The following is a 15334-nucleotide window of genomic DNA, read 5'->3' as shown; positions in this document are numbered from 1 at the left end:
GCAAGGCCATGGTGTCTCATGGTACCCCAAGGCTGGCACAGAGTCTACAGTCTTACGAAATCGCCAGCACCTTCTGCCCTGGCTCGACTATATGGCGTCAATGACAGCAAGAAGGGTGAGGAGGAAATGTCGGGGTCTGACGTTGCTCTCAAGGGTCACCAGGGAGAGTAAGACGGCGTTGAAGAAGGCCCCCAAATGTCAAGAGCAATCATTCTCAGTGCTACGATCCACGTCACTGCCAGAAATGAGGACTCAGCCAGCGACGTTTTGAGAAGGAGAAGAAACCAACCAGAGTGAAGCTACGGTTACGACCTACGAGGTTCCCAAGGATGGGGTCCGGATTACCTAGGAAATGGGCCCCTGGCCTCTCGGTGGAGACCCCGAAGCGGCCCCCTCCCCGCTCACTTACACACGCAGCCTGGCTTCTTAGCCGACCACTGGTTATTCTTTTGGCACGTGATTGCCTTCTGCCCCACCAGCTCAAAGGCCGGCTGGCACTCAAACTGGAGGGTATCACCGTGGCGAAACCAGGAGCCTTCCCTCCGGCCGTAGGCAGGTATGCCAGGATCTCCACAACTGCCCTGCTCGATCTCTGCAAGACAGGAAAAGAGAAAACAGAGACACATGGTGACTCCATGCCTCTCGGAGCTGAAGGCCATGCTGCACCTCCGCCACGAGGCTGGGCTCGGAGGGACCCAGGTGGGCTTTTGATGAGAAACCCTGCAAGGTCGTGTTTAAAACAGCATCCTGGGAGGATCAGGCCCTCCTGCTCTCAAATGCCTGGACTCTATGTCCACACAGAGTGTTTCAGGTGCTTGGATATTTTCATTCCGGGCAGGCGGGTCTACATTCTTTGTGAGACACCTGTCCTAGGAATTCACAAGCTCACAGTTTGGAGAGATCTTTACTGACTTGACTTGCATTCAGATTACTCATGTCACTTGATAGATTTTGAGCTCAGTCCCTTCCTGAGCAGCCAAGGCGAGCGCAAGATGAGAAGGTCGCTGACGCTTTGCTGCTTGCCTTTCCCCCAGCCAGAGATTAAGTGAGAATCAATATTCACTGCCTTCTGATATGGAAGCACTTTCACGAAGATACATTTTTAATTCAATTTAAGACAGGAGCAGGTAAAATGAAACACATGACTCATTAAGTATGCCTTTAAAGTTCATTTGATTCAACAGTGGTGAATCAGACAGGGAGTGGCTTCCCTGAGACAGCTCTGGGGGTCTGGGCTCAGGGGGCATGATGGGCTGGCTGCCTCGTGGCAGAGTCAATCAGGACCCCGACGTTCCAGGAAAGGAGTCTGTCCTGGCCAAGTCCCCGGAGTTTCCTCCGGAGTTGCCCCCCCTTCCACCAGCCCCGTGCTTGGTGCTGTGAGAGATGAAGGGCAGGGAGGCGGGGAGGAAGAAGCAGGAGAGAGGGAGGGGGAGGAGGAGGAGCTCTGCTCCCAGAGAGGAAGGCACCCTGCAGGAAGGACGCGAGCCATGACTGATGTGACAGATGGTGAGGTGAGGACGGCAGGAGTCCTATGATTCGGGAGAGAGGCGGCTGGAGTAAGGGGAAGTTTCTGGACACCTTCCCAGGACTGTCAGGCCAAAGGGACCCTGCATTTTCCGTAGGCACCATTATGGGCTGTCAGGAGCCATAGTCCCCGAAGTTGCTGTGCATGGCCCTGACATGGGTGATTCTGCAAAAGTTTTCTTACCACAGCTGTTGGGTCCTGTGGGCTGGTCAGGTGAGCCCCGAGTACCGCCGCCTTACATGGATGGGCTGCTGACTGTCACATTCATGGTTCCCTACTACTGGCAGTACAAGGCTTTCTTTGGCTGGGATTGTGGGAGTGTGTGTGTGTGAAAGACAGAGAGAGATCTAAGTCAAACAGCAAGAGTCCTTGGGTTCGGGGGAGAAGAGGGGTCTGTGTGAGCAGACACCAGGCCTGAGGACTCAAGGGCGGGTCAGCTGACACGTGCCCCTGGCCTGTCCCTCTACACACAGCCTGAAAGCACACCTCAACCCTCCTCTGAAGCTGGCTCTTCTCCTGCCAGGGCTGGGGGAAGGCAGCCACTGAGGCATTCCCAGGAAGGTGGCCCCTTGGCTCCAGGTCCCAGAGCCCCAGGGGATCGGGAGGAACGGAAGACGGGCCCCGGGACAAGTCAGCCTGCAGATGCGAGTAGCAAGGCCCTCTTTCTTCCGGTGTCCCCACACACGTTCTCTCTGGGGCGTGAGGCCCTGGCGAGGACTGTCCCTGCAGGCACCCTGAGACCTGGAAGGAGGTACCCGGTGTTTGAAGACAGAGCTGGGGCTCACTGCCTGGGACAGGAGCCAGGTTTACGGTGTCCTGGTGAGGCCCCAGCATGCTGTAGAAGATGTAAATGTGGGGTCCACCTGCCTGCATCCTAGACCACAGCAGCCACTCTGAAGGTGTGATCGGCTCCAGAGAACGAGCATCCTGAGCCGGAGGAAGGAGCTGCCCAGCCCTCTCCGCTGTGCAGGCCTGGCTGTTTCCACACCCATCCAATTTCTCCTGCCGTCAGTGCGATCAGAAGCATATAACGAGCACCTACTGTGTGCCAGTCCCTGTGCCAGACACTTGAGACTGGACGTGGGCTCTGGTCTCAAGGACTGAACAATCCTGACAAGGAAGCAAGTATTTACGACACAGGGTGATTTGTGCCATGGATGCGCCCAGGAAGAGCAAGAGAACTCAAACTTGGAGGGTGGGGCTGGAAACAGGGTGCAGGAAGTGAGGCACTAACCTTGCACACAAAATCTTAGGGAGCACCAAAAACTCAGCCATCTAGACAAATACGATCTTAGTGCAATATTTTGTTTTTAGAAACTCAAAATTGATGCATATAAATCAAACCCAACATGAAGAAAAACACCAGAACTTAATAAAAAGACCAGACCCGACCCAGCACTTGCACAGCTCACCTCACTTGTCTCACCCTAGTCCTGGCCATCAGAGTCTGTCATTATTGAAATGTTATTTTTTTATCATGGATATTTTGCATTAATCTTGGTTTTTAAACAATACTACATTAAAATATTATTTAATTACTGAGTTCTTTGGTGCCTCCCTTAAAATTATGCCCAAGGGGAGTGTCTCTCTCATCTCAGCCCAATCCCAACCCTGGCATCAGGGAAGGCTTCTTGGAGGAGGCCTTCTTGGAGGATGTTTAAGCTGAGGCCTGAAGTCTGTGTAGGAGCCAGCAGGTGAAAGGAGTATGTAGGATTCACTGCAGCATTATTTACTAACAGCCAAGCCATGGAAACAACTTACATGTCCACTGATGGATGGACAGGTAAAGAAAACGAGGCACACACATACAATGGAATATTTTTCAGCCACAAACAAGAAGGAAATCCTGCCATTTGTGACATGGATGAAACTTGAGGGCATTATCCTAAGTGAAATAAGTTGTACAGAGAAAGACAAATACCGTATGATCTCACTTATATGTGGAATCTAAAAAAAATGAACTCAGAGAAACAGAGAGTAGAATGGTGGTTGCCAAGGGTGGGGTGGGGGAAATAGGTGCAGGTGGTAAAAGGATAAAAAGTTCCAGTTATAAGATGAATAAGTCAGGGGTATATGATGTACAGCATGGTGACTCTGGTTACCGACAGTGTATTGTATATTTGGAAGTTGCTAAGAGAGTAGGTCTTAAAAGTTCTCAACACCTACACACACACAAGCTGTAAGGTGAGGTGACGGGTACGTTAACTAACCTTATTGTGGTCATCATTTCACAATATATACATATATCAAATCAACACATTGTGCACCTTAAATTTACACCATGTTATATGTTAATTACATCTCAATAAAGCTGGGAAGAAGAGAAAGGCATCAGTGGGAGGGAGAGGAGAGGAAGGATCCTTCAGGTGGGGGAGGAGCCCATGCGGAGTCTCAGAGGCTGTTTGCAGGACTGCAATGATAGTAGTGATGATAACTAGCTAATCGTTATGATCATAACGAACTTTTAGTTATAGAACTAATGACTCTAGCACTGACTATGTGCTGGCAGCCACTCTGAGAACTTTACATATAGTGAATCATTTCATCCTTACAGTAACTGTGACCTAGGTACTATTATCTCCATTTTAAAGGTGAGGAAACTGAGGCACAGAGAGGTGATGTAGTTATCCAAGGTCACAGAGCCAGGAAATGGTGAATCTGAGGTCCAAACCCAGGTTGTATGGTTCCAGGGCTCTTCACCACCATGCCACATTGCCTTTCCACAAGCATGAGTACTTTCCACCAGGTGATGAGAGACGAGGCTGGAAGAGGCAGGCAGGGCCAACCCACAAAAGGGCCTGTTCGACCTGGTAACGAGACCGGACTTCAGAGTGTAGGCAATGGGGGCTCAGGAAAGGGTTTCATTCCACTTGGCATTTCATAGTGTGGATTTTAAAAGGTCACCCTGACTGCTGCCTGGAGAACGGTCTGGGGGCAGCAATTCTGGAGGCAGGGAGATCATTCATTCATTCAACAAACATTTGAGTGTCTCCTTAGTATGAGCCACTGTGCTGGGCACTGTGGGTGCGACAGAGAACAAGGCAGACACAGGCCCTGCCGCCATGGAGGTTCCGTTCTAGAGGGAGGCTCCCAATGATCTGGGAGCTGTTTTGACAGCATCCTGGACTGAGCACAGGCAGAGGGGATGGGGAGAGGCAGAGGACTTGGGAGGTCTAAAGCAGGAAGAAGCCACAGGCCACACTGCGAGTGAGCAGACAGGGGATAAAGGGGAGGCAGGGGCTACGATGACTGCAGGGCTTGGCCTGGGTACCGGGTGTGCTTTCATCTTCACCAGATGCACGAGGAGAAGCAGGGCTGAAGGGTCACTCGGCACCTCCACGGGGACATACCTAGTAGAAAGGGGCTACGTGGGTCTTATGCCCACGAGAAAAATCTGGTCTAGAAATACAGAATTTGGATTCAGCTCATAGAGGGTCATGAGAAGAATGAGACCACCCAAGGGGAGACATCAGTCCGGACAGAACAGCTAGGGACACCGGAGGGACCAGCAGAAGGCTAGTCTAAGATCCTGCGGGGAGCGGAGCCCCAGAAGCTTAGAGGAGAATGAGTTTCAGGAAGGAGACCAACAGCATCGAATGTGGCAGGGAAGTTTAGAAAGGACTGGAAAGCAGGTCAGTGAAAGGAGCTCACTGGATACTGGCAGCAGACTGAGTGTGATGATGGGGCCGGCCCGGCACTGACGGGAAAAGAGGAAGACGATCTGGGAAGAGTAGATGACTCGTAAAGAAGGCATTTCTTGGAAGTGAAGCAATAGGGAGAATTCAGGTGGCAACTTATGAGGAATATGGCCTTGAGGGGGCAGCTGAAGAGGCTTTTTAAGGTCGAAGAAACTTGACCATAAGTAAATGCTAGGGGAGGGCAGAGAGAGAGACAGAGAGAGAATATGAATGGATATAACTGAATGAGAGACACTGGTTAGCTGAAATGGGCAGTGACAGCACGAGGCTATGGAGAAGCAGGAGGCCGGGGCCCAGCGCACGCTGGGGGGCTCACCTTAGAGCCCAGGAAGCTCCCCTTCCCTCGTGATGGGGGGAAGAGGGAAGAGGTGATCACAGCGAGCTTTCAGGTAGGACAGCGGGAGGCCGAAGAAGATCTTGTGATGACACAGGCTCTGCTTTCCTAGTGGAGCAGGAGAGCATGTCATGATGTTTGCTGCAGGTGAGGGACCAGTTGTGGGGAAAAGGATGCGACATTGACAAGAACGTCTGCCACAGTCACCTGGAGAAGAGGAATCATGGCTGGAAGGACTGCCATGCACCCTGGGTTCCACGGAGGGTGGAGACAGCTCATTTACAGGGGTGCTGCCACCGAGCAGGGCTGTGTGACTTGTCCCAGATCCCTCAGAACCTGGTTCACGTGCACGTGGAGAAATGGCAGGGCGGTGGGCAGGGAGTCAAGGATACTGTTCAAGGAATGGCTGATGTGTGATGCAAGGGTCTCAGGCTGAAGGAGGAAGGAAGTGAACAGAGGAGGAGGGGGAGGGGATGGGGATGGAGAGGCCAAGAGAAGGATGGTGAATGGAGTAGAGGGAGGAACGGGTGGGGGAGCGGAAGGGACGAGGGGCCCCAGAGCAGGTGGGTGGAGTGAAAGCTTCAGAGGTGCCAGAGAGCAAGGTCCGCACTGACAGGATGGGAGAAGGCTGAGAAACGAGAGGCAAGGTGATGGCGAGACTCAGAGTGGAGAGGAAGAGGCTGGCGACATCCTTGAGGAGGGTAGCGAGTGGCAGAGGTGGAGACAGCCTAGGTCAAAGGAGAAGGGTTTGCACGTAGGTGGAACAGCGCTGGAGAGCGAGAGCCCACCGCTCAAATGTGAAGTTCCCGGGGCCTGCAGACAGGAGCTGCTAGTGCTGGAGAGGGCTCCTGGGTAGGGGTGACCTCGGGGAAGTCAGGTTTAAGGGCGCACTTGGCAAAGAGGTCCAAGGCGTTGGAGAGGGGCATGTGCAGACCATGGAATCAGGACCAGGTGGGGGGAGAGGAAGAACAGAGCAGGGTGGTTCGAGAGTTTGAGAGCTCCCTTCAGGAAGGCAGGGGGGCTGGGGGCTGGCCCTCAGACACTCTTGTCCTGGTCTGGATCTTCCCTCCAAGCCCAGCGCCAACCCCTGCTGGAGACACATGGGAACCAAGTCCCCTTGCCCTCCTGCAAGGGGACTCCCTGGGCTCCATGGCCTTGCCTGAAAAGGCATGTGACCTTGACCCTCCTGGCCAGGTGCCGACCAAATCTGACATCAGGGCCCAGAACTGCAAATCCATAAGCCAAATTCTGACTTGGAGGAAATCATGCATGCAGCTTCCTGTTTTCTGGCCTAATAGAATTCCCTTCTATAAGTGTTTATCTTTCTCTCTCCCTCCTTCTGCTGACCAGAAGCAAGCTGGCGAACACAAGATGCGTGCTTCAAAGACCCTCAGAATTCCATCACGACTGGGCTCTGCATATTTGCTTTCCCCTTTCTCCGCTGTTTTATTCCTATCGTCTGTGATCAACCTTACTGTCTTCTCCCCAGGTTTTTCAATTTGTGATACCAAATTGGAATCCTCTTTTATGACAATGTCTGTAGAGAAGGAACTGCTTCTCGTGTCTGTATAAATTCACCATTGGATGTGCTCCAAGAAGGGCAGCGCCGTGTAGAGGGAGAGGAGAGTCTGACCATGGGCTACGATTTGCTGCCTTTCCAACCGGGTGTGACTTCATTTGTTCCTTCACTGATTCACTGTTCCCTCAGCCCCGGGCTGCAGCTTCCTCTCCTCCCCAATGTCACATGGCCGACTGCTCATGCTACAGACTTTAGCTTAAGACGTCACCTCCTCAAGGTGCTTTCCCTGACCTCTCTTCTTAGATGTTTCCCTTTTCCTTTGCTCTCTTGGCACCCTGGTCTTTTTCTTTGTAGCACCGATTGTAAGTATTCCTCTACTCATTTCATTAGTTCCTGTTCTAGACATTGCACGTATAGCGGTGGAAAAAAGGGCAAAAATCTCTGCTCTCCTGGAGTCTACTGCCTGTTGGGGCATCAGGGACCACCTGGTTCACCATCTCAGCCCCCACTGGCGCCCCGCTGGCTGCCAGGTGGCTTCCTCGTTTCTCATCTCCCCACCCACTGGAAGGGAAGCCCTATGGAGGCAGGCGTCAGTTATGTGTTGTTGATCGCTTAGCACAGCGTCTGGAGCACAGACAGCACGCTGCTTGGTGTGTGAGCACAGCTGATATGTGTTGCACGGGGAGTGTGTCAAATGCCACACTCAGTGCTAATGATACAGAGCTGCCTGACCCAGGGCCCCTGCCCTTGGACAACTCACAGTCAGGTGGCTCTAGAGATAGTTACAGAGTAACTGATGGGGGCCGGGACGGGGTGTGTACCTGACAACACAACCTCTGGGGGCGAAGGGGAAGCAGCTCCGGTCTCGGGCTGGGGCTGGGGGAGGCAAAAGGCTTCATGGAGGTTGCCCAGGCAGGCACAGGAATCAGCTTGGATTCTGCCCTCCCCTCCCCATCACAGCCCTCGCTAACCACCTCCTGGCGGCTCCTCCTCCCGGACATCCCTGCACCCTCTGCTCTCCATTCTTCCCCTCACCGCCTAAGTCCACCCCTCTCAATTCCTCACCTGGGCATGGCGTTAGGCAAGAGCTGTCCCCCTGCCCCTTCCCTCTACTCTGTCGTATTCTGCAAAGCAGCACGAGATCGCTCAGAAACAAACATCTGATCATTAGTGTGCCCTGATCATTGATTCTTCCATGGCTTCCCAAAAATCCACAGATGAAAACCCTAACTCCTTGGCATGGCAGGACCTTTGCCTACCCCCTCCCACCCCAGCCTCCTCTTTGTCCATCTCCGACCTTGAGATTCACCACAAAACGGAGCCACCTGCAGGGGGCAAAACAGTGCGAAGGTGAAGACTCTGAGAAAGTCCTGGATCTGTATCCTGGCTCTGACACTAAGTAGTAGACCTTGGGTACCTTTCGTATCCTCTCTGAGTCTTAGTTTTGTCACTTGTAATACACAAATGGAAATAATAACAGCTACCTTGCAGGGTTGTTTTGAGGATTAAATGAGTTTATGTATATAAGACAACTATCAAAATGTCCAGCACGTGGCACGTAACCAGTAACCAGGAGGTGTTTCCTCAAGGTCATTATTGGCCCATTGTTGGCGGAGCCCAGCCGGCTCTCACATGGCTCTAACTTGGTACCCTCTGTCCTCTCTTCCTCATGAACACCCCCCACTTGTCCACTAGACGAAGAATCATCTCTCGGTGTCAGCTCAAGTGCTTCCTTGGGGCTGTACCCTTGAATCACCCAGGCAGCCTTAGGAGCTCTCTCTCTCTCTCACTCCCAGCCCCCTTGGACAATTATTATTTATTTATTTTTTCAATTCTGGAGAATATAGTTAGAAGTTCAATGTGGTGGGATGTGATGATGAAAGGAGATGAGGCTGAAGAGATGGTCTGGGAGACCATGAAGGGCCGGGATCAGCTCCTTACAGCCGGGGGTCCCACCCCTTCTGCTCTTTCTACCTCCAGAACCAAGCCCAGTGCCTTATGCATCCTGAGCCCTCCAGACCAATTGTTCATCCAGCACAGACTCCTAATGAGTGACCAGGACATCTCTGGTGCATTAAGACAACCTCTGGGCATGCCTGGATCTCATGGATTTCCTGGGAACCACATCCCACTCCACTTTTCTACTGATGATGGGAAGGGCACAAGCAGGCAAGAGACAGAGGGCAGCTGTACATGTATCTCTGGGAATCTGTGCATCGTTCTCTACACACAATTTTCACGAATGGGATGGAGATGTGGGTGGATGAAGTGGGTGACATTTGTCCCTCCCATCTCTTTCCTCCCTCCCATCCCTTTCCTCCACGACACTGTCATGGGTGTGTCACAGACTGAAGGAGATTGGGAAACAGGGGTGAATATGGTGAATACGGGGTGACGACAAACATGTAGGACATCCAGGTTGCCCCCAAGCTGTCTGTATCAGCCCCAAACTGGAGCTTGCCATTTGCAAAAGCCCATGTATTTAAAGAGTATATCTCATTGACAGATGACTTCCTGCCAGATTTTAAAGGTGCAGCATCCTTTGCTGCTTAGCACCCCTGCCTCCCGGGGGCCAAGAAAGACTCATGTGTAGCGTGCGTCCCACTGGGCCTTCCTGAGAGGGACAGCTGCTGCCTGTATCTAGCAAACCTCTAGGTCCCAGTGCCTGAGGAAGCTTTAAGGGTATCATGGAAACTCAGTGAGCATCTTAGGAACATGCCTGGTGTCATTCCTGGTTGAAGTTGGAAAGTTTGGGCCTCTGAGCTTATGGGGATAAAGTAAGAAGAGACAGAGGTCCTGAAAATTGCAGACTGGAGGCTGAAAATGGCCATGTGCTTGACGCTCTGATTGGAGGAAAGGCAGGGTCCAAAAAGGAGCAGAGTCAGGATGCCAGGCTGCTGCCCTTGGTCTCCTTTCAAGCTCAGCTCCAACACCATCTCCTTCAGGAGGCCTCCTGGTGCCACCACCAGAGTTCAGTTCTGGAGAGGGGATGCAGGCACCGCCTGCAGAAGGCTAGACTTGGCCATCTTCCCCCTACTTGCTCTCAAACTTTATTCTGTGGAAGTTTTAGCTTCAACCCTAGGCAACCCTAGGGGATCAGGCTTTCTAAGTCAACCTGTTCTCTCTGGGATGTTGACCAACTCCTTTCCAGCTTATAAGCGAGTCTTAGCTTCAGACACCAGCTCCTCCAGGGAGCCTTCCCTGATGCCCTCAAGTAAGGTTAGCTGCCTCTCCTTGATATTTCCCCATTTTCTCATACTTCCTGGACTCTAATGAAGACAGACTAAGACTTGGGTGAAGGCACAGATTGTCTTGTTATCCTTGTATCCCCTTGTGGTCTGAACAGTGTCTGTAACACATAATAGGGGCCTAGATGATGTTGAATACACAGGTGACCTTATTTCCAACACAAGTTCCCTGGACTATTGGGCATCCTTTCTGCATGATCTCTACTGCCCTGCTTCTCCATATCTCCAGGGTGAGGGTCCCAGCTCCTTCCTCCCTTAGGCCGGCCTCCGAGATTTAGCATTAGGCTACCAGATTCCAGGCTCCAAGTCAGGAAGTGAAGAGACTCTGAGACTGATGCTAAAACTTGTTAGCAAGTTGTATGTAATTTTATAATGTTTCTGGTAAGTGCTAATTGCCTGTTCCTTAAATATTTCTTATTCTGCTGGGAAGCAGAGCAATTGCAAATATGAATGCTTTCCTACAGCTGGCTGCCCTCATGGAGGGGGCCTGAGTTTCTAGGTGCCAAAGACTCAGATATTGACAGAGCTGGAGGCCCCTCCCCCACCCTGACCTGGGATTGTGACAAGCATAATGAGAAGTATTTCTGGGAAATAAATCCCTCAACTTTTCCCACTCAGGAGCTCACAGTTTTAATGGGCGGGGGGGCGGGGGGGGTGCGGTGATGATGCTGCAGTGTCACCTGCCTGCCCTAAGGAAGCTTTTCTCTACCTGAACAGGGGCAGAGGGGGTATTGATGCTGATGGGGCCAGGTATGCCTGGGGGTTTCTGCCCTCAAATGCCTCATGCCACCTGTGGAACACATGCATCCCGGCAACCCTCCCATCCCTGAGCCAAGATGTCTGTCCTGCATGGAATTCCCCAGGAGCTGGGATAAAAGAAGGGCTAAGATGGGGGTAGAGATAATTCTGAAGCTTTGGGCCATGAGTGCAGGTTAGAAGAGCTGCAGGACTAGGGAACAGGGGAGGGGATCAGGCTTTTAAACTGAGTGTTTACTAAATGCCAGGGCCCATGCTGGAGGCTTCACTGCACGGAATCCTCGCAAGACCCCTGTAAGATGAATGTTTATCAGCCCTTCTTCACAGATGAGAAAACTCAGGCTCAGGGATGCGGAGGGATCGGCTGAAGATCACACACAGAGCCAATGGCAGAACTCGATTATAAAGTGGGTTTGTCTGACCCCAGAGTCTATGGGGACAGTGAAGAATGTGGGCTCTTGGCACCTGAGTGCCGGGAGGTGGTAAAGCGGGACAAAAGGGCATTGAGAGGGTGTAGAGGAAGGGTGCCCGATTGTGCCAGGCACTGGGCTAGGCCCTGTAGGACTAGATAGATTAATAAACTGTAATCTGCCTAGAATAGGTTCATAGGAGCCAGAATTTGGCTTGGAATTATCATCATTGAGGGCCTTGGATGCCACATGAATGACTGTGTTTTATCCTGAAAGCAGTGAGAAGTTGTCATTAAAGTTTTGTGTTTTTTTTGTTTTTTTTAAGTAGCAGGGAACTGTGCCAGATTTGGATTCTAGGAAGATCACTGAGCTGCAAGAGGCAGATGGGTGGGGCTGGGGGAGGGGCCTGGAGTCAGGGATGCTGGGTAGGAGGACTGTGTGGTCATCAGGTGAGAGGTGACGAGGGCCTAGCCACGTCAATGACAGAGGAGCTGGGGCGCCGCAGAGGGAGAACTGGCAGAATCTGGGGACCGAGTCAGAGGTGGGACAGGGAGAAGGAGGAGGTGGAGATGAGGCCGAGTGATGGTGTGGATGGTGGTGCTGTTCACTGGGATGGGGACATGGGAGCAGGGGGTGTGGGGCTGGAGATGGAGAGCTTGGTTTGGGATGGTGTTAATGCACTGAACGTCTGTGTCTCTCCCAGATTCAGATGTTGAAGTCCTAACCCCCAGTGTGGCTGTATTTGGAGATGGGGCCTCTAAGGAAGTAATAAAGGTTAAACGAAGTCCTAGGGTGGGGCCCTGATCTGATAGGATTAGTGTACTTATAAGAACAGACAACGCACTCGCACTCTTCTTCTCCCTCCATGTGCACACACCGAGAAAAGGTCACGTGAGGACACAGTGAGAGGACAGCCATCTGCAAGCCAGAAAGACATCTGGCAGCCATCTGAAGCCAGCCTGGACCAGAAACCGAATCAGCCAGAACCCTGATCTTGAACTTCTAACCTTCAGAATCGCGAGAAAATAAATTCCTGTTATTCAGGCGTCCCAGTCTACAGTATTTTGTTATGGCAGCCAGAATAGACCTAAGACAGATGGCGTGGGCTTGAGATGTCCAAGGGGGAAGCTACGTAAGATGTGTCACAGCTAGACTGACATGCAAGTGGGGAGTAGATCTGAAAGTCACCAGGGTTCAGGCTGAGGTTGAAGTCATGGGAGTAGATGTGATCAACGGTGGAAGGTTCTAGAAAAAGAGGATGAAAGTGGAGAGCCTGAGAAGTGCCTGCCCTGAGGGGATAGTGGGGAGCCATGCAAGAGCTTAGGGGGAGTAGCTAGGAGGGTGGAGGGGACCTAGAAGGCTGCAGGGAGAGAAGTCCAGAGCAGATGGGAAAGGACACAGTCATATCGGGGCCTCAGGGAACTCGACCACCCACCTCTTCCACAGAAGAGGGCATCTCGCCATGAAGGTGTGAGACCCGTGGGTGTCACCCTCAAACAAAGGTCAAAGGTGGAAGGACAAGAAGGGAAAGGCAGGCCCATCCTGACATTTAACCCTTCCCAGGCTCTTCTTCCCGCTGAACAAAGTGTGAACTCCTTATGAGGCCTTGAGGCCCTTGGTGACCAGGGTCTGTCTTCTGCCACGTCTGCCTTCACATTTTACACAGTGGCCACCATGAACCACCTCCTTTCCCAGCCAGTCTGGGGAGTGAGGGTGAGGCAGGGGCCTAGGACTGGGGCTATCAGAGCAACCACGGGCCACCTGGGGGACAGGCAGGGAGCCACGTGGCCCGCAGAGGAGGGCACAGCCCGGAGTGGAGGGCAGTGGTCATCACGGAACTTTCTCAGCCCCCAGGGGACAGCACCTCTGTGCCAGGCACTGTGCCAGGAGCCTTCATGATCTCATTTCATAACACTGCACAGCAATGCAGTATAGTCGGCATTATTACCTCCATTTTATGAGTGGGGAAACTGAGGTTCAGAGAGACCATATAACTCGCCTAAGGTCACACAGCTGGGGCCAAGCTGGGATTCATCAGCTCTGGTCCAATTCCAGAGTCTGTTCTATCTTCACAGAAGCTGCTGCCTCTGTGCACAGAACCGGTGTAGCCCCTGTGGGTTAGTGAGGGGTCTAAACGTCCAGACTCTCTTCTCTCTTCCTATTTTGTCATGGTTCCGAGGAGAAGTCTGGCCCACACCTAGTCTGTGACCAGCAGTCACACAGCGTATGTTTTTAGGCCAAGTCTATGTTGTCTTCTGTTGTCGCCTCAGTACCTAGCCTTGTTCTGGTCATATAACAGGAGTTTAATCAATACTGGCTGAGTGAAATGGCCAAATGACCTAATCCCAATCTCTAGTAACAAGGAACCCAGGCTCATGACTTATTTGACTGGGCTCATGCCCATTTGACTGGGGCAAAGCTTTGGCTTCTACAAAGATTTTATAAGGAATTGAAATTCTGTAACTTTGGGAGGCTCCCAGTATAAGAGAAAATCATGGGCTTTCAAGCTACAGAGACCCAGGGTCGAATCTTGACTCTGCCAGGTTCCACATTTCTGTGTGGCCCTGGGCAGGTCACTTACCCTCTGAGGCTCTGATTTCTCTTCTACAGAAGAGCAGCCATCATCACATAGCTGTGAGCACTGCATGAGATGAAGCGGTACTTTTCAAACTCGTGCTTAGCTACAAATCCCCTCTTAGAAGAAGGTTTACAGGAGGAGAAGAGGAGATGGAGGCAGGGTCAGAGGCCTCCCTGCTGGGCATCCCCTATCCCACCACCTTGGTGTTCCCCGAGGGTACCCCAGGTCTTTGTGTGACACTGTTTGAAAACCCTGAGACAATGAACACGCAGCTTCTGGCACATAATAGGCTCTCAACAAATGATATGTCCCTTTCTTTTCCAATGAAATCACACCAAACAAGCCTAATTCCTCTTTCCCACAGAACAGCCCTTCAAATATTTGGACACAGCTCTCAAGTCTCCCCTGAGTCCACTTTCCCCTGAATAAACATTTAGTGGGCTGTTAACCTTGCTCACTGCGCTTGACTTTAAGTCCTCTCCTTATCCATCTCAAGCTGAGGTCCCCACGTCTATGTCCAGTTCTCTGATGCCTGATCAGAATAGAATAAAGCCACACTCACTCCCTGGGATAAATTCTAGTAGCTAATATTTTTGAAACTTCAAACAGGACTTGATATTTATTCCAACTTCATCTTATCCTGGTAATTTAGCCAATTACTCCACTCCATCCAGATCTTTCTGCACGCTGTTTGCTGACCGCTGTACCATCATCCCTCTCAAGCTCGTGTGACTTTTGTCTTATCCAAGCCATGAATAAGATATGGAAAGATTAGGGAATGTGGATGGCACAGAATCATTCCTCCCCACTTCTGGAAACATTCACTGCTGAATATCCATAGAAGTTCTGAAATGGGGAAACCTTAGAAACTTTTGAGTCTAAACCCATTCCCATTTCCAAAGTAGTGAGGGCCAGGGCTTGGGCCTGAATCAAGGTCTCCTGATTTCTCATCTGGGGCTCTTTCCATTGCCTCACAGCTGCGTATATATAACTATGTGCCAGAAGAGCCCATTCATTTAACTACCTATGTACTCACTCACTACTCACTAATCACCTTGTAATTTGCAACATTTTAATTTTCACATTCTTTATCTAAACTTAATCTTCACAGAAGCCCTGTGCCCGAAGGTGTATTATTATCTCCATTTCACAGATGAAGAAACAGAGCCCCAGACAGGCTCCCTGACTCACCATGGAGCTGGAAAGTGACAGAACCAGGATTTGAACTCAGCACGTTGTCACCCAATAGGTGTTCTCTGTCTGCTG

General features: G+C 51.5%; 1 protein-coding gene across 6 annotated transcripts in view; it reads right to left on the bottom strand.

The window, feature by feature from the left end:
* The window catches only part of CSMD2 (CUB and Sushi multiple domains 2), a 661810-nt gene that overhangs the window by 281119 nt on the left and 365357 nt on the right, over positions 1 to 15334 (bottom strand). For all 6 annotated transcript variants that reach the window (XM_061184511.1, XM_061184512.1, XM_061184513.1 and 3 more), the window contains exon 13: positions 410 to 592. In XM_061184511.1, coding sequence (XP_061040494.1) covers positions 410 to 592 — 183 coding nt within the window. The remainder of the gene's footprint in view (positions 1 to 409; positions 593 to 15334) is intronic.

The sequence above is a fragment of the Eubalaena glacialis genome, chromosome 3 (assembly GCF_028564815.1).
Source record: "Eubalaena glacialis isolate mEubGla1 chromosome 3, mEubGla1.1.hap2.+ XY, whole genome shotgun sequence".
Taxonomy (NCBI): domain Eukaryota; kingdom Metazoa; phylum Chordata; class Mammalia; order Artiodactyla; family Balaenidae; genus Eubalaena; species Eubalaena glacialis.
This window is presented reverse-complemented; position numbering and strand designations above follow the sequence as displayed.